General features: G+C 39.1%; 1 protein-coding gene across 8 annotated transcripts in view; it reads left to right on the top strand.

The window, feature by feature from the left end:
• The window catches only part of RXFP1 (relaxin family peptide receptor 1), a 108,851-nt gene that overhangs the window by 56,312 nt on the left and 32,227 nt on the right, over nucleotides 1-20,312 (top strand). For 5 of the 8 annotated variants that reach the window (XM_029939585.1, XM_029939619.1, XM_029939604.1 and 2 more), the window contains exons 4-6: nucleotides 770-875; nucleotides 5,851-5,922; nucleotides 13,435-13,506. In XM_029939585.1, the coding sequence (XP_029795445.1) occupies nucleotides 770-875; nucleotides 5,851-5,922; nucleotides 13,435-13,506 (250 nt within the window). The remainder of the gene's footprint in view (nucleotides 1-769; nucleotides 876-5,850; nucleotides 5,923-13,434; nucleotides 13,507-20,312) is intronic. The other 3 variants (XM_029939628.1, XM_029939612.1, XM_029939596.1) reach the window with 2 other exon arrangements.

Genomic DNA, 20,312 nt, shown 5'->3' with positions numbered 1-20,312 from the left:
ACATCCTATGTAATCCAAAAGAAGTTCATAAAAAATCCTTTAAAGAATTCCTGAATTTTCCAGGAAAAAAAATAATTCTACCAACATTATAGTTCATGCTTAATTCTCCTCTTTCTTGCTAGTTAAAAATGACTTGGTCTTCCATTAAGGGTTTGATTATGCTATTAATAAATACTTCATTATTTTTTAATGTTTTATTTACTTTTGAGAGAGAGAGAGCATGAGTGAGGGAGGGGCACAAAGAGAGAGGGACAGAGGATCAAAGCAGGCTCAGCACTGACAGCAGCCAGCCCAACTGAGGGCTCAAACTCATGAACGGTGAGATCATGACCTGAGTCGAAGTTGAGGCTCACCTTTATTGAGTCACCCAGACACCCTGATAAATACTTTATTTTTAAGTAGCAGCTTTAATATGGACATTAAAGCCCACCACACACCATCAGTCATGTCACCCCTGGACATAACCACTCTCCTTGTGTGCGTGAAAGCAGATGACTTCATTCATTTTTGCAGGAAATGGAAGAGAATAGTCTGCTATTTAAAAAAAAATGGGTTGGTAAATTGTATATGTTTTTTCATCTTAATGTTCTAGTATCATTTAACATTAAATTAAAAGCAAACTTTATAAACTTAATTTAAAGCAGTGCCCAAATTTCTTAGGTAAAACAGGACATATTTGTGTACTAAATAATTTTCTCATAGCTTTTCATTTCTTTCTTTTCATTACCCTCCTTTTCCTGGTCCCTCACTATCCCCATTCCTTACTCAGTGGTCGGTTCTGTGCCCGTGCAATGTCATTGCCGAGGTTTAGAGGTTGACTGTGATGAGACCAATTTACGAGCGGTTCCATCAATTTCTTCAAATGTGACTACAATGTAAGTAGAAAAGAATGGCTTCCACCTAACAGCCAGAATAGCACCTGGAAAATTGTATCATACTTAAGGTTGTGTCATTATTAACGTATTTTTATTCAAAGATGGTGTCATTGTTCCCCATCAGTTATAATGATTGCTGATATTTATTTTATGTTTGGTAAATGCTAGGCCCTGCTCTAAATTCATCTATATGTTAATTTATTTAATCCCTCATAATAATCCTATAGAGTATGTACTGTCTCCACATTTTACCTAAACAAAAAATGTCATCATTTATGTGCTAGTAAAGAAAAAAAGCTGCCAGGTAAACTATGATATAGAATTTTCTTATCACAAGAATGGACATTTATTGAAAGACTTTCAGATTTTGTTAGAAACAGTCCTATCTATAAACAACAACAACAACAAAAAAAAAAAACAAGTAACAAAAACTGGATAAAATATTCCCAGAACTTCACATTTAAAATCTAACTCTTCTGAATCACATTTGACTCAGAGATGTTGCTGTCGTGTTCTTCCCAAATAACTCAAACTTATATATATAAGTATCCTCATAATAGTGGTTTGTTGATCCAGTAATAATTCAAATTTGTCAAACTTTAGCAACACAGTCACACACATTTGGCTGAAACTTTTCCAAAGCCATCAGTGGAGGATAGATATTTTCATCCAATATTTTTGCTGAGTTTTTTGTTTCACCCAGATGTTTTAGTGCCGTATGGCTCTGACTTTTGAGTATATGAAGACAAAATCGGAGTAGTTCTCAAGTTTACAAACATGGGCAAGTCCTGCCTTCGTCAACCCAAACCACATAACACAGCAACTCATTCTCTTGAAGGGTAAGAGGCGGAGAGCTGGAGCTGAGAGTCCTTGTAGATCGGGCTACAATCAGATTAACAGAATCTGGGAGAGTTTACTCAATTCACAGTGACCTAAGGAGTTTATTCAAATCGGTAATAAGCTAAGATTATCAGGCGGATTACACCACAAAGACTTGTTTTTCCAAGGTGATAATCCCAGCTGCACTAAGGCAAGCGCTCTACCCTATCTTCAACTCGCCGTCACTCTTTCTCACAGGAATTAGTCTTAATATTTTACTAGACTTAAATGATAACCTGAGATTCCGTGGGGAGTTGCCATGCTTTAAATCATGACTGGACCTGTTTGGTATAAAAATTGATGATGATTTCATTCTATTTTCAAGGAAAAACACTGATCACCCCCACTGCTTGTATCAAATTAGCAGAAAATCAAAGAATACCCTGATGCTGCCAGTCTCATTTTTCACTTTCCTACAAGTAAGATTTGAATCCGTTCTTCTGCAACTTAACTAAACTTTGCGTAAGAAAGGAAGAGATGGACAGACTGAAGGAATGGAAGAAGATAGGCAATGATTAACCAGAGAGTGTGTACCCCTAAAGAATACCTGAAGGCATTCTGATTCAAATTTAAGTAAAAAGACTGTTCTGGCTCGATCCATACATTCATACATATATTCACACAAACGTTCATAAAGAGGTGTGTGCATTCCTGTGGGCCACCAGTTTTCAGCCCTTGGTACAGAGAAAAAAACTGGGATCAGCTCCTTGTGAATAACTGACTACAGGAAACTGAGAAGGAAGAGTCCAAGATGATTTCAGAGTTTTCCTCCTGAGTAAATAGAGTGATCCAAGAATGGGAACACTTGGTGACAGTAAGTGGCTAAGATTAGGGCTCCAATTTTAGATGGCTCTTTCAACTTGAGGTTAACAGGTCACTCAGCAGAAAATTTCAAAAGGCATTTGGAGATGTAGAAATAAAGCTCAGGAGTTTATGTCCATAATACTTTCTTTTCTGTTTTGTTTTAAAAAATTGCATTTTCTTATGCTTTGGATTGAGCAGCTTGATTCGAGCTCCTTATTTCTACTTTTTTCTGCAGAAAGCTGACCCAGCATCACACCCCACCCAGTCTTTATTCAGTTCTATAGAGAAAAGGAATGTTGGGCTCTAGAGCAAATACATTAAAAGAGTAAATATCAAATTTTATTACTGAGTTCATTCCATATTTTGAATTGGTAGAGATATGTCAAAAATGGACTACATCACATATAAGTATTAAAGAAACCAATAATCCAAGTAATATTTATTGAAGTTGGGGAGCACCTGGGTGGCTCAGTCAGTTAAGCATTCAATTGTGGCTCAGCTCACGATCTCTCGGTTCCTGAGTTCAAGCCCTGTGTCAGGCTTTGGGCTGCGTCAGATTGCATGTCTCCCTCTCTCTCTGCCCCTCCCCCCAGCTCACGCTCTTCTCTCTTCCTCTCAAAAATAAATAAACATTTTAAAATGTATATATATTTATTGGATATGGGATTTTTAAGACATGTCACATAAATGCTAATGAACAGAAGTGACAAACAGATAAACGTGATTATATGCTCTGTTCTAGCTTTCTAAATGTTAGTTTTGACTGTGTGAGAGCTGACTATAAGAGTCTGGAATTTAACCACTAAACCACATAATCAATTGTAAGAGCTTTCTTTATCAAAACTGCGGCTAGCTTTGACAATAATAATTAAACTATGTAGTTTCTCTCTCACACACACACACTTCACTTTGTGAAGAGTCCAATTTGGAATATTACACTTTAAAACTCAAGAATTTATTATATTAAAAAACTTGGGCTTTGTCCTATTCTGTGAGAATAATAACACCTCCCTTTTTCCATTTCAACAAGATATTGTGAAAATACTGAGAATGCTATTTGTAAAAATATTTGACATCACTTAGAAAGATGTAGCCTATAAATCCTAGGCTCTATTAAAAAAAGCCAACTTCCTAAGAAACAATATTTAGGAGTCCTTAAATGAGCTTTCCTTCCCTCCAGAGTAACTTCCCCACTCAGGTGAATACGGCTCTGCCTCTTTTATTCCCTCACTGAACCTCACCTGTGTCTCCTTTAAGCCCATCAAACATTCCGCCTTGTCCTATAGTGGTTGGGGTCCTAAACTCTATCAGAAAAAGGGAAATGCCATAAAGTCCATGGGGGCCTACAAAATGGTTTTTCTATATATCCTCCAAAGTTCCTAACAAAGTATAATAAGCTCTAAACACTGTTTTTGAATCTAATTTATAAGAAAATAAATATAATAAAAATAAAACAAGCTGATTGGCTGTTTAACCTTGGGCTATAAGACTGAAGTTATTGTCCAAAGGAAAAATCTCTGTTTATAGATAAAATATGCCACCTGGATGGAGTATAAGCTCTTAAGAGCAGGGATATTACTGCTTTTTTCCAAAATGCAAATGGAAGGCATACAATGTGTTTGTTGAGAAAATTAATGAATGCATGAATGAACAAGGACATTTTTGAAAACACACTAAGCTTTTGTCAATATTTTTAAATCAAACCCAAATATACAACAGTTTATCTTTATACAACACAAACATTTAACCAGGATGTAAAGCAGAATTGAAGATCCAAGCCAAGGGAGAATGGTTAGTAGAAAGGGGATCAGCTAACATAAGGAATGAAAGAACATTTGGTGATAGCCTTGCAGCTAAGAATTATTTCAAGAGAGGATTAGTAGTTGATCAACCTTTGGTACTCATTCATTAAAACCTTACTAAGTGACTGGTGTTTATAGTCTAGAACAGTGTTTCTTAATTTTTTTTCTTTTCATTACTTGCCCACCCCCAAAACCTTTTTAGATGTTGTTTTTCTGTTGGCCCCTCCTGTGAAATTTAAATACTATGCATAAACTCTATATCTGTTTATGTATACCTCTTCTTCATCCATTTAAAAAGGTAAGATTTTTTTTCATTCCTTTAGAACCAATTTTCACACCTCCGGGCAATAATACCTTCATTGAAAACACATGTATTCCTAGACTCCAGAATAGCTGTTCGCAAATTAGATTCCAAAAGTGTGTCCTGGGGAGTCTGAAACTATTTTTCTTTAAGAAGATTTCATCACCAAGTTTAAGAAACACTGGTCCAAAACCAACCTAACAACTAACATTGATAGTGCCTGCTGTAGGACACTGTTGTAACCCGAGTCCTTGATGCGGATCCAGTATCTCCAAGTGTTTATCCCACAACGGTTAACCTCCAGACAATTGTCTGCTTCGACGTATTATATAAAGATGTAATAATTGCACCATATTATTACAGTCATCTGGTCCAAATCCATGCTTTCACAGTTAAAGACACTGACAAAGAAAGATTATGTATAATTCGTCACACACGCAAGGGACTCCAGCTGTAATGGTTTGATGTTTTGCTTCTTTAATTTTGTTCCTACTGCCTTACGTTGCTTTTCCTTAAAAAAATTAAAGGTTTAGGTCCATTCCAATACAACCACAGTTATGTGGACACAATTTGTGTCAAGCTGCATATCAAATTGTGATTCAAGGGGAAAGCTTTCTATACAATTTACTAGAAACTGAAATGAAATCACTTATTGAATAAAGACAGTTACCCAACTGACACTTTCCTTCATACCTAATTTTAAAAGGAATTAGAAACAAAACAATACAACACACACAAAATAAAAATAAAGGTAGTGGATGTGAACAATCAAATATTGAAGAATATAAAATAACTTAAGTACTTAAATATACTTCACAGAAAACACTGTTTTTATTGTCACTTGAAAACTGAGATTATAAACCTAATGTTTATTAAATAAAAAGAGAAAAGGAAAATGTAACTGAAAATTATTTCCCCAATTTAATTATTTTTGTGTTTTGCCAGAATTGCAATGTTGTAACCTAAATTTAAGAAAAGATAAATATTTTTAATAATGCAAAATTAACAGATCCAATTCAAATGGTACAATGGATATGAAAGTAACATCATGAAACGAAATGTTTCCTGAAAGCTGGTGCTAAAGTAAATAAAGCTTATAATTATTTTGTTTTAAATCTGTTGTATTATTTATAGTTTAAAAGTAAAGAAAAAAACTTTAAGTGAGAACCAAAATTTACATTTATTTCAGGTCACTTCAGTGGAACTTAATAAGGAAGCTTCCTCCTAATGGCTTCGAGAAGTACCATCACCTTCAGACGCTGTAAGAAAAACTTTAATCCCCAGAATTTAATTCCCTAACATTGTTGTGACATATCTGTTTCTTCCCACTTCTGCGGAGACCAACACTGTTCCAGTGTTTAAGTCTAAGTCCTCTTCAAGAAATTATTTAGCTGTTAGCTTAAGACAACAGGTAGCTTTTTTTAGAAGCTCTAGAAGCCATTCTAGAAAAATCTCAGATACTTATTCCCAAAGAAACAGAGCACATGAGCTATGATTTCTCCTGCCGCACACTAGACTGGTGAAGAACTTTCTTCCCTAAGTTGTAAATTCAGTCTCCAACTACGAGAGCAAGTTGTAGCAGCTCGATACCCCAGAGCATTTGTTTAGAGGACTTAATTCCGTTTTCACAGCTGCCATGTAAGTTGAGTTTTCTTTTGGCCTCAGGTAGTACCTGACATGTTATATTACCATCAGTTTAGCATTTTCATATATACCCCCCAAACTCCATAATGGCCCAGGTTATGTTTACCTGATATTTAGGTCAACTTTGTAACTAAGTCATATCATACTTGAACTGCTGAGTTTAAATAACCTGTTCATGAATCTGGCTATCTAGAAAAGATCTCAGAATTTCTTATTTCATTTTCATACTTATTTTGCTTTTGGTTCTGGTTTTATACTGAAGAAACTTTACATATAAATGTGTATCTGTACATTCTTCTTTAAGATAACAAATATGGGGCACCTGATTGGTTTAGTCACTTAAGCGTCTGACTCTTGATTTCAGCTCAGGTCGATCTCAAGGCTCATGAATTTGAGCCCCACATCGGGCTCTGTGCCAACAGTATAGAGCCTGCTTGGGATCCTCTCTGCCTTTCCCCTGCTCATGCACAGTGTCTCTCAAAAATAAATAAATAAACATTTAAAAATTAAGATAAAAAATAGAAAAATCAGAAGAAATATGAATCCACTTCATTCAATGAAATGGACTCAAAACCCAGATAATTTGCAAAAAAGTATGTTTCATATTTAAAAATTAAAACCAATAAAAATTACTTTCAAAACTTTATTCTGGATATTCAGCAATCAGCAGAGCAGAGCTTTTCAGAATTAGGCCTTATATAAAAACTTCAAGAGGATGCTTCCATATTCTATTTCCTGATCTTTGGAGTATGAAGAATTTTTCTGATCTGTAGCACCACCTTATGTCCACATGTTGAAAAGGAATTAGGACTTCAAATTTAAATATCAAAATTCAGGTTTATGTAACAGTGGTTTATCATTTTTCCATAATAAACATTGAAATATTTTTTTTAATTTTTTTAATGTTTTATTTATTTTTGATACAGAGAGAGATAGAGCATGAGGGGGGGAGGGGCAGAGAGAGAAGGAGACACAGAACAGGAATCAGGCTCCAGGTTCTGAGCTAGCTGTCAGCACAGAGCCTGACGCGGGGCTCGAACCCACGAATGTGAGATCTGACCTGAGCTGAAGTCAGAGGCTTAACCAACTGAGCCACCCAGGTGCCCCGAAATAATTTATTAAAGATTTTATTTTTAAGTAATCTCCATACCCAATGTGGACCTTACACCCAACCCCAAGATCAAGAGTCACATGCTCTACTGACTGAGGCAGCCAGGAGCCCCAAATTAATCCTTGATAGCCAATTTGTTTTAACTAATATATAAAAGAGTCTAATTACAAAAAAATACGTACCTGGTTACGGTTTTAGCCAAAAGTCCGAGAAGCAATCTACCTGGTTATTAGAGCTATAGCTTTGCTCAACCTCCACACAATACAGTCTATTGCTTAGCAGATTATTAAAATAGTTAGAAAGAAATAAATACATGCTAAAGCTTCTCAATGTATTAGTGAGATTCACTCCCTTCTATGTGATTAGAACCATAGCACATTTGTGAAAGTGTTAAATGCATAATAAATTTAAGAATAACGCTGTTACAAAGTTAGGTTTTCTTGCATCTTGGAGAAATAGGGGATCCTTTTCAGCCAAAATTTCTAATTAACTAAGAATTTGCTAATATTGCTTTCTTCCTTATTGCTCCTAATATTTATAAAATATATATACACACATATATATAAACTTCAGAGCACCCTCTGATGTGAAGTGCAAAGCTTTACAAGGATGCAGTTTATGCAATTGCTTGTGCTCTGGTATCTAGTTCCTTTGACCTCCAGTTAACACAGGCCAAAATAGTTAATTATGTAAAATTACATTCTTGTCTTGACATGCTAGTCTAATTTATATTCTTCTAGTCTTGATTCTTTTTATTCCTTTTTTTCTTTTATCATAAATACTTCTTATAAGTTTCTTCAAACACTTTCTAAAGCAAGGCTTGGAGTGTCAAATTTATAAAATAGAAGCTTCATTGCTTAGCAGATTTGCAATTAACATGGAATATGATCAGGTCCTTAAAGGTGTCACATTTTGTCCTTTTGCCAGCACTATGCTAAACACCTATATTTCCATTATAGCAGCAAATGTTAAAAAGTCTGGCTTCTGAGCCTGTCTGATTAGTGAGCGCCTTATTGTGTGTTAAAGTTTCACTTAGAGAAAATTCAAAGGATGAATGGAGCAGGAGGAAGACCCTTGGCTTGCCTCATCCCCCGAACACAGCCAGATAAATATCGAATCATTCTGAGCACCCAAGAAATTGATATGAGGACTGAGAAAGCAAAACTACACAACTAGAGGGAGAAAAACAACCTCATCATGGAAGTTAGGAGCTGCAGAGAATTGATTTGGGGGAGAAGAGAATTGCAGGTGCTGCAGAGGGGTAGGAGCCCTGATCATGGAGAGGGGAGAGAGAGAAAAAGAGAAAGAGAATGAAAGCATGAACAGGGAATTGCACAAGAAAAACTCTTCCCCAAAACCATGTACTGGGAAAAGGAGAGGAGCTGACAATCACAAGTTTTTATAAGCAGTGGAGCTCAAAGTCTGAAGTTTTAGAAGTCTGTGCAATCACTACAGTCATTCCTGGTGGGTTTAGTGGTGCTCCAGTGGGGAAGGAGGACAGAGGCCTAGGGACAGACAGCATGCTCTGAAGATCCCCTAGGTCACCTGGGGAGAAATAGTTGGCCTGCTTGGAGTGCATTTGGGAGAGGCAGCACTGCCTCTTAGGGGACAAGAGAGAAGGTGGGCGTCATTGAAAGGCCCGATTAATTAGCATAGCAGCAGAGACACCTACTGAAGGTAGTTAACCTGGAAGCCAGCTTTTGGGTGTGCTTTATCATAAACTCCTAGCCCCACCACGGTCATGCGCCTGCTTTTCTGGGAAAACCCAGCACCAGCCACAGTGTGGCAAGACCCTCCTCCAGAGGGTCAGCATGTGTCCACACTATACTGTGTCCCTAAGTTTGGAGCTTTGAAACCCATTCATATGCCTGAGGTAAAACACAGGAGTACTGTGCTACCAGAAGAACAGACGCCTCAGGAACAGAGGGAATGAAGGGTGGGTTCTGATGGAAGCCTGAGACACAAGAGGGGAGACTGTTTGCTCTTCTGTGAAGGTTTCCTGAACAGCAGCAGGCATGAACTCCCCTCTCTAGAGATTATAGAGTAGGGGGATGCCATTTTCCCCCTGCCCACCAGCGCAGACAGATTTCAGTGAGCAACACAACACACCCAGTGGAAGCTGAAGCAGTTTACACCAAACTTCACCCCAACATGCCCTGCAGGTTCATCTTTACAAAGGCAAGTCTGCTTGAGAACCAGTGCAGCAGGCCCCTCCTCCAGAAAACTAGCACAAAACCCCCTGCAAACACCAAGCCCATTGATCATAGAGTGCTGCAAAGCCTCAGCTCTGGGGTGTATAGAATCTAGCCTTTTCTTTTCTTTCTTTTAAATGTTTGTTTATTTTTGAGGGAGGGAGAGAGGGAAGGAGAGAAAGGGGGGGAAATGAGTGGGGGAAGGACACAGAGGGGAAAGAGGATCTGAAGTGCGCTCTGTGCTGAAAGGCTGACAGCAGAGAGCCAATGTGGGGCTCAAACTCATGAACTACAAGATCATGACCTTCAGGAGCTGAAGTTGGAAGCTTACCCAGCTGAACCCCCCAGACCCCCAGGATCTAGCCTTTTCTACCAAGCTAACCAAAACATATCTAGTTAAAACATGCCAAACACTGGAGCAAGTCCTAAATACTCTGCACTGCAGGCAAGGAGAAGCTCTATAGAGGTCTAATCTGAGAGACAGAGCAGCCAAATCACACAGCAGAAAGCACAGAGCACACACCAAAAATCATCCTGAAATGCCAGCCCCTGCACAGTATATGACCTCTTCTTAATATAACATTACTCTCAGAAACAAGAAATATAACAGGTTTTCCTAACACACAGTTGACAGAGGTCTAGGGAAAAGGCCAAGATGGAGGACTTCAGCCAAAAAGAAAACCTGGAAAACGTAATGGGTAGGGATCTCATAAAAACAGGTATAACTAATATGGTCTGAACCAGAATATAAACAACAACCACAAGTATACTAGCTGGCCTTGAGAAAAGCAGAGAAGAAACCAGAGAGAAACTTACCACAGGTAAAAAAGAACTAAAAACTAGTAAAGCCTAATAAAAATAAATGTTATAACTGAGATGCAAAACTGACTGGATGTATTGACAACTAGGATGGATGAAGTGTAGGAATGAATCAATGATATGGATAATAAAATTATGGAAAACAATGAAGCTGAAAAGAAGAGGAAAAGAAAAATATCGGATCACAAATGTAGACTTAGGGAACTCAGTTATTCCATTAAGCATAATAACATTCATATCATAGAGGTCCCAGAAGAAGGCAGGGAAAAGGGGCAGAAGATTTATATGAGCAAATTACAACTGAAAACTTCCCTAATCTGGGAAAGAAACAGACATCAAAATCCAGGAAGCACAGAGAACTCCCATCAAAATCAACAAAAGCCAGTCATCGCTAAGGCATATTATAGGCAAATTTACAGAATGCACAGACAAGGACAGAATCCTGAAATCAGCAAGGGAAAAAAGTCCTTAACCTACAGAAAGACACATCAAGTTTGCAGCAGGTCTATCCACAGAAACTTGGCAGGTCAGAGTGGAATGGCAGGATATATTCAATGTACTAGATGGGAAAAATATGCAGCCAAGAGTGCTTTATCCAGCAAGGCTGTCATACAGAATAGAAGGAGAGATAAAGAATTTCCCAGACAAACAAAAACTAAAGGCGTACATGACCACTAAACTAGCCCTGCAAGAAATATTAAAGGGAACTCTTTAATAGGGAAATAGAAATAAAAAGCAACAAAGACTAGAAAGGAATAGAGAACATTACCAAAAACACTAACTTTACAGGTAATACAACGGCACTAAATTCATACCTACTAGTAATCACTCTGAATGTAAATGGACTAAAAGCGCCAATCAAAAGACATAGAGTAGGGGCACCAGGGTGGCTCAGTCAGTTCAGCGTCCAACTTCAGCTCAGGTTATGATCTCAGTTTGTGAGATCAAGCCCCACATCAGGCTCACTGCGGTCAGCCTATCAGTGCAGAGCCCACTTAAGATCCTCTTTCCTCTTCTCTCTGCCTCTCCTGCACTTGTGCTGTCTCAAAAATAAATAAACATTTTTAAAAAAGACATAAAGTACCAGAATGGATTTAAAAAAAAACAAGACCCATCTATATGCTGCATACAAGATAATTATTTTAGACCTAAAATCACTTCTAGATTAAAATTTAAGGGATTGAAAAAAAATAATAATAAAATAAAATAAAATTTAAGGGATGGAAAAGCATCTATCATGCTAATGGACATCAAAAGAAAGCAGGAGTAACCATACTTATATCAGACAAACTACATTTTTTAAAAAATTTTTAACATTTATTTTGGAAATAAACAAAAACTATTGAATTCAATTTGCTAGTTTTTGTTGAGAATTTTTGTATCCATATTCATCAGGGATAGTGACCTATAAATTCTTTTTAGTGGAATCTTTGTCTAGTTTGGGAATCAAGGTAATGCTGGTCTTATAGAATGGGTTTGGAAGTTTCCCTTCCACTTTTATTTTTTGGAATAATTTGAGAAGAGTAGGTGTTAACTCTTCTTTAAAGGTCTGAGAATTCCCCTGGGAAGCCATCTGGCCTTGGACTTATTTTGTAGGAAGATTTTGATTATTGATTCAATTTCTTCGCTGGTTATGGGAACGTTCAAATTTTCTATTTCTTCCAATTTCAGTTTTGGTAGTTTGTATGTTTCTAGTTATTTGTCCTATCCTTTCAGACTGCCCAGTTTGTTGGCATATAATTTTCATAATATTCTCTTATGGGTGTTTGTATTTCTGTGGTGTTGGTTGTGATCTCTCCTCTTTCTATTAATTAATAAATGGGCAGAAGCCTTGAATAGACACTTGTCAACAAAAGATGTGTCCAGATGGCTAGCAGACACATGAAAAGATATTCAACATCACTCGTCACTAGGGAAATAGAAATGAAAACCATGAGATACCACCTCACACCTGTCAGAATGGCTAAAATTAACAACACAGGAAACAACAGATGTGGTGAGGATGTGGAGAAGGAGGAACCCATCCTCTTATACTGTTGGTGGGAATGCAAACTGGTGCAGCTGCACTGGAAAACATTATGGGGTTCCTCAAAAAGTTAAAAATAGAACTACCCTATGGTCCAGCAATTGCACTACTAGGTATTTACCCAAAGGATACAAAAATACAGATTTGAATTTTTGCACAGCAATGTTTATAGCAGCACTATCATCAACTGCCAAATTATGGAAAGAGCCCAATGTCCATTGATAATGAATGGATAAAAATGTGTTATATCTATACAATGGAATATTACTCAGCCATCTAAAAGAATGAAATCTTGCCATTTGCAATGACATGGATGAAACTAGAGTGTATTATGCTAAGTGGAATAAGTCAGTCAAATATTATATGATTTCACTCATACGTGGAATTTAAGAAACAAAACAGATGAACATAGAGAAAGGGAAAAAATAAAGAGGGAAACACTCTATAAAAGACTTAACAATAGAGAGCAAACTGAGAAAGATGCATGAGGAGATAGGCTAAATGGGGATGGGTATTAAGGACGGCATTTTTGTGATGAACACCGGATGTTTTATGTAAGTGATGAATCACTAAATTCCACACCTGAAGCCAATTTTACCTTATATGTTAACTAACTAGAATTTAAATAAAAGCTTGAAAGAAAAAGAAAGAAGAAAATTCAAATGTTAAATTTTAACTATCACATGTTCATCTTTATAACTAGAATTTCTAAATAAGTCTAATCATACATGAATTTCATAGCAAACAAAATAACATACCTAGTTTCATTATTTTGTTATGTTTACCTTTTAAATAAAAAGAACAGTTTACTGTGGTGAAATACATATGTTGTAAAATGTACCATCTTAACCAATTACATTCAGAGCCATTAAGTACATTTATATTGTTGTGTTACCCTCACCACCACCCAACCAAAGAGCTCTTTTACATCTTGCAAAACTGAAGTTCTGTTTCATTATTTTTTTATAATTATGTTCACAGGTGCCTGCAATACAATAATATTAGATCCATATCCGTCTATGCTTTCAGAGGACTATACAGTCTTACTAAACTGTAAGTACCAGGGCCAATTAGTTTGCCGTTCCACTGCGGTCTGTCAGGCTGACCTGTCGCACTCCATGGTAGCCCTCCTGCCCACAACAGTTGAAGGGGCAGCATGGCACCACGGCCAAGGGCATGGGATTCTGACTCAAACAGGCTTCCATTTAGGTCCTCACTTCACCACTCCCTGGGTCTGTAAAACTTGAGCAATTTATTTTCCTTTCTAGGCATTGATTCCCTCTAGTGTAAAATAAAAATTTTAACAGTACCTTCCTCAGGATTGTTGAAAGAAACAGGTGAGGAAACCCCTGGGAAGAATTAGGCATGCTACATTTGGCGCATAATAAGAACTCAATATATACTGGCCATGGTGACAGGAATGATGGCCGTTAGGATTTATTCAAAATAAGAAGGACTGGTGGTAATTAGAACCTTTGAAGGAAAAAACCCAGACTTCTCTAGTAATTCTTTTTCCACCTTTGTGAATACTTACAGCTTTTATGAATACTTACAGCACTGTAAGGGTAAAAGAGTAAAGTTTTTTTATTGTGATTAAATACACATAACATAAAATTTACCATTTTAACCATTTTCAAATGTGCGGTTCTGTGACATTGAGTGCATTCACATTGTTGTGCAAACATCACCACCATCCATTTCCGGAACATTTCATCATCCCACGTTGAAACTCTATACCCACTGAACAGTAACTCCCCCCACCCCCAACCCCTGGCCACCACCATCCTATTTTGTGTATCTATGAGTGACTTCTCTAGGTGGAATCATACAGTATTTGTACTTTTCTGTCAGACTTATTTCATTCAGCATAAAGTCTTCAAGGTTCATCCATTTGTTTTTCCATGCACACCCATCACTGGACATTTTCGGTTGTTTTTTTTATCTTTTGGCTATTATGAATAACACTGCTGTGAACATTGGTATACAAATATCTGTTTGAGTCGTTGTCTCCAATTCTTTGGGGTGTACGCCCAGAAGGGGAATTGCTGAGTCATATGGTAATTCCTGGCTTGACTTTCGGAGAAACCACCATCCTGTTTTCCGCAGCATCTGCACCATGTCCCCACCAACATTCAAGGGCCCTAGTTCCTTCACATCTTCCCCGGTACTTCTTATTTTCTGAGGTTTTGTTGTTTGAGAATTTGTTTGTCTTTTTAAAACAGCCATCCTAATGGATATTTCATTGTAGTTAAAAGCAAAGTGTTTTTAAATCGGTTTTATTGGGGCACCTGGGTGGCTCAGTTGTTTGTCTGACTCTTGATTTCAGCTCGGGTCATGATCCCAGAGTCATGGGATCAAGCCCCACAGCGGGCTTCACATGGAGAGTGGAGCCTGCTTGGGATTTGGGATTTTCTGTCTCTCTCTCTCTCTCTCTCTCTCTCTCTCTCTCTCTCTTTATTTCTCTCTCTCTTTCTCTCTCTCTCTCTCTGCCCTTCTCCACCACTCATGCACTCTCTTTCTTGCTAAGAAATTTTTTAAAATTAAGTAAATATAAAATCAATAAAATTGACTCCTAAAAGTTCCATTTTAGTAGCTGAACCTAACCTCTTATAGGAAATAATTGCATGGAAATATAACCAAAAGGTACATCAATCAACAGCTCCCTATATTTCTATTTCTATCCCCTTGTTTTCTATTTTACACCACTTTTTAAAATCTTAATCCAAGAAACTCATTCCAGTCAGATTCCTAGTTTGTGTTATCAGGGTTTAGGACTGAGAGACAGCTGTCAAATGATTTTACTACCAAAATGGAAGAGGGCCCTGGAGACTCAAAGTCTTAATAGTAACCACTTTTGCCAAGTCTTCTTCCCTACTGTCCCATCCCTGCTCTTTTGTGTCTTGGAAAATCCCCCAAAGTCAACACTGGGTTCATTCCCATCCATCATGACTATCTTTCTCTCTAACCCTGCATGAATCTGTTCAAAACTTACTAAACAGTATCTATTTGGGTTAATGTTCAATGGATGTGAAAGATAGTACAGATTTTGGGTTGTGTTCAACAGATGTGAACGATAGTGCCATAGATTTTAAAGAGTCCTCCATCTCTTTCCATGGTTACTCATAGCACTGGAATATTGTTTGGATGTTAAGGATGCCATATACTTCTAGATTTTCATAGATAATCATTAGATTCCTCCTTTTCATTCATCTATAAAAATGCATTATCCCTTACAGTGTGCAAATTTTTCATCAAGCCACCATGGGAAAGTGGCACAGAAAGATAAGTCAGACATGCTGCCTTCCAGCCTGCATCTTAGTATTTCAGGTGAAGTGCTATGATAACACTGGGGCAAGGCATGCCTCGTGCTCTCCAGAGGCTTATGATCTAGGATGGGAAACTATACCAATATACACAGAGCAATTAGAGAACGATTAAAGATTAAACCCTCAACCTGTGTTGTTCAGACCAAAACTCCTATTAACGTTCACTGAAATGAGTGACCATTTGGGGTCTGGAGCAGCAAAGCATGGCTGGGGAAAATGAAGAGGACTCGGATAAACAGATTTGAGTATAGGGTGCAGGTGTGGATCAGATGCTTTTACCTGGGGGGCTGCTGTTGGCTTTTAAAGGAACTCCCCGAGGTGGTCATGGCAACGTATTGTAGCCATTCTTTACCTTTTCTGTGCCCAACTGGGGTTCCAAGTCTACAAGGGAGGGAGGGAAGTGGCTCTAATATCTCTTGCTACCTCTAACTGAAAGTCAAACATAGTGGGGCCAGTGAGACTTATCAGCAAGAGAAGTTTTATAAGCTGTCAACTTATAAGAGTAAAGACCCACATCAGTGTGGGCCATGTATCTGTGGAAGTTAAGTGTGAAGCAAAATTTGGTATGAATCATAGGCAGAGAGGAAAAAGAAGAGGATAGAAATAAGAATGGGAGGCATGAATAGAGGCATTGTCATAAATAATATGTACTGAATGCTTATGACATGTTACAACAACCCAATAAAGTAGGTACTAAGATCACCTCCATTTTAGAGCTGGGGAAACTGAGGCTTGCAGGAGTTAACTGCTTAAAGTCACACTCTTAATAACTGGCAAAGCTAGGAATTGAATTATCTGACAGCAGAGTCAGAGCAGTGAACTGCTGTACTAAAGACACAGTGGTAGAAATAAACATGGTTAATGGGTACCTGGGTGGCTCAGTTGCTTAAGCCTCTAACTCACGGTTCATGAGTTCAAGCCCTGCACTGGGCTCTGCGCTGACAGCTCAGAGCCTGGCACCTGCTTCGGAGACTGTGTCTCCACCTCCCTCTGCCCCTCCCCTGCTAGTTCTCTCTCTCTCTCAAAATAAATAAAAACATTAAAAAGAAAAAAGAAAGAAAGACGGCAAGAGGATGAGATCAACAGATCAGAGTTGGTTCAATCTGCAGAAGAGTAAGAAGTAAAGAGAAGTAGGGGTCAGACTCCTTAGCAAGCATGCAGTGTTCCAATATCCTTTCTTTCCAGAACAGGCCCCACCTGCCTCCCAGGTTCATTCCGGCCCTCTTCACACCTTCATGGGGAGGCCGCACTGAAATACCTGGTGATCCCTTACCGTGTTTCTCTCTCTCATCTCTCTTGCCTCTAGATAAGCAATCTCCTTTACTTACTTTAACTCCTACCAATTCTTTGTTTTGTGAATGACATCTTCACCTTAATCTCTGTCAATCCTTTTGTGCGCCTTCTGGTAAAGCCTTCTGTCTCCTGACTCCTCCAAGCATCGCAGTCCCCACCCCCAACAAAGGCAAATCTTTCTCCTCTGCAATGTCAGAGCAACCCTACATTATCGGCTTCTCTCTTTTTCCCCATGTTGCTGTAATAACCTGTTCATACTGTCCTCCCTCTAGACTCAAAGGTCCTCAAAGAAAGAGACGATATGCCTAGCACACCACCATAGAGTACTGGTGCCCAGGAAAGTGATGAATAAAGGAAGAAATGGAGTGATTGATTGAGTGAGTGATTGTGGGGGGATTAACATAAGAAAGTACATGATAAAGAAAGTTTAGAGACCTCAAAGAAGGGAAAAGATCTGATGAGAACAGTATACAAGAAAATCTAAGATGGGTGATGATTGTTTTTCCTTTCCTTATTGTAAGATATCAGGAAGGTAACACATTTGGGGCACCAGACTGCCTCTGTCAGTAGAGCATGTAACACTTGACCTCAGGGTTGTGAGTGTGAACCTCACGTTGGGTGTAGAGATTACTTAAAAATGAAATCTTACGGGAGGAGCCAAGCTGGCGGAGAGGAAGGGAGCTCTGTAAACTTCGTCTGCCCCATTGATCGAGCTGAGAAGGACATTACTCTCATCTGCAAGAGTGGAAGGAGAAAATTCAGACTCCAGAAGGAAGAGAACCTGAAGGATACCTGAGTGAGTGAGTGCGAACTGGGGAGATTGGAAAACGGGCCAGCCTGAGACGGGCAGGGGAGGTGGGAGCCCCAGCCCAACATGGGGCAAGCGCGCAGAGCCTGAGAGACAAAGGGAAGAGACAGAGAGACTGAACACGCTCATAGTACTGTCTCTGGGGAAGAGGTAAAGAATGCTTAACTGCGCTTGGAGAGAGAAGCTCACTCCATAGATAATGGCTGGGTAGCCTAAATCCCAAACCCAGGTGGCGCAAGGGAAGGAACAGCTTCCAGCCATGTGCCATCTTGATGAGGAGTCAGTGACCGCTGCAGCAGCGGTGTCAGGGGTGCTCACTTTGACCTCAGTTTTGGGAGTAGGAGCACGCACCTCATTTCCACGGCACATCTCATCCCCAGCATTGGCTGCATGAACCGTGAATCCCGGGTGCCAACAGGGAAAAAATAGCCCCCACCTCTGCGTGATCCCTGCAGGGAGTTGGCAGCGGTGGAGACCTGGGTGCGCGTGCAGGCTGAAGGAGCTCCCAGCTCATTTCCAGCAGCTCCCAGCGCTGCCTCCAGCAACAGCTGTGCACTCATTCCTCCCCCAATGCTAATGCAATCCCCGCTGGGGGTTGGGTCTGTGACAGTGCTCACACACTTCATCTCCTGCTGTGCATCTCGCCTCAGGCAGGGGCAGCCGAAATCCCAGCCTGAGCCAAGAAAAACTGATTCCTCCCCCTAAGAAGCCAGCCACCAAAGCAAATACATCTCATCTGTGGTAGCATAAAAGTGCATGGACTGGAACTTTGAACGGAGGTGGGCCAGGAAAATACAACTCAGCTCAACCGCGGCAAAAGGAGATCGGACTCATTAGAATGGCCTACAGTTCATTGTTCAGCGGAACTTGGCGTGACGCCTGCCTATATAATCTCTGCAGACACCAAGGCGGAGCCTCTGAGAGCAGCCTCTGAGACCTACTACACCAAACCACACCTATCCACAAGGTGGAGCTGCTGTTTTCTTGTTGTTTTGGGTGTTTCTTTTGCTTTTTTTAATAATTTTTTTTCTTCATTTTTTTCTTTTTGCCTTTTTCAATATATTCTCCTATATCTCATCCCTACCTCTCCCCTCAACTGGTCATACACTTTTAGACTGTCCACTGTCTTTTGTTGTCTCTGACCCCCTTTATTTTTCTTTCTTTTCTTTTTTTCTTTTTCTTTTCCTTTTCTTCTTCTCCTCTTTTTGTCTCTTTCCTCTCCATTTCTTTATTTTCTTTCCCCCTTTTAATGTGTTTGTTTGTTTGATTTGTCTGTGCGTTTGTGTGCTTCTGTTCCCTCTGTGTTTGTCTGTCTGTTCTCCTTCTTAGGGCTACACCAAGAAACAAGCCAAAGTGTGCATGACAGCGAGACCCAAATATTGCTGAGTAGGGAAATAAAATATTCAAAGGCACAACAAGAGAAACTGAGAGACACCATTAAAAGAATATTTCCTGAAACAACAGGCCCTGGACAGTCAATAAGCCCCCTTTAACAGAGAAATATTAACAGCTGCACAGTGCACAATGAGCTTTCTAAAGGTGACAAGAGACAGAAAAGTCGCAGAAATGACAAAACGAAGGAACTCTCCCCTCCAGGAGGAAAACCTCCAGGAGGAAGTCACAGCCACAGAACTGCGCAAGGCAGATCTAGACAACATACCAGATCAAGAATTTAAAAAACTTGTCATAAAATTAATCGCTGGGGTTGAGAAAAGCATCAAAGAATCAACTGAGACAATTACTAGGCACTTTGAAAATAGGTGTGATGAGTTAAAAAAGGGTATAGATGAGGTCAATAACAAACTGGAGGCAGCCACCTCAAGGATTGGTGAGGCAGAGAGAATAGGTGAATTAGAAGATATAGTGATAGCAAAAGAGGAAGCTGAAAAAGAGAAATTAATCCAGGAGCAGGAAAGGAGAATTCGAGACCTGAGTGGTATAATCAAGTGGAACAACATGCGTATCATAGGAATTCCAGAAGAGGAAGACAGAGAGAAAGGGCCTGAAGGGATACTAGACCAAATTATAACTGAGAATTTCCCAAATCTGGGAAAAGAAATAGACATTCAAATTCAAGAGGCACAAAGAACCCCCTTAAGACGTAACTTGAATCGGCCTTCGGCACGACATATCATAGTGAAACTGGCAAAATATAAAGATAAAGAGAGAATTCTGAAAGCAGCTAGGGAGAAAAGGGCCCTCACATACAAAGGGAAACCTATCAGAGTGGTTACAGACCTATCGAATGAAACTTGGCAGGCCAGGAAGGAATGGCAGGAAATCCTCAATGTGATGAAAAAAAAAAAACATGCAGCCAAGAATCCTTTATCCAGCAAGCCTGTCATTCAAAATAGAAGGAGAGATAAAAGTGTTCCCAAATAAACAAAAATTGAGAGAACTCATGACCACCAAACCAGCCCTAAGGAAAACCT

Source organism: Suricata suricatta, chromosome 1, assembly GCF_006229205.1.
Source record: "Suricata suricatta isolate VVHF042 chromosome 1, meerkat_22Aug2017_6uvM2_HiC, whole genome shotgun sequence".
In the NCBI taxonomy this organism is placed as follows: domain Eukaryota; kingdom Metazoa; phylum Chordata; class Mammalia; order Carnivora; family Herpestidae; genus Suricata; species Suricata suricatta.
This window is presented reverse-complemented; position numbering and strand designations above follow the sequence as displayed.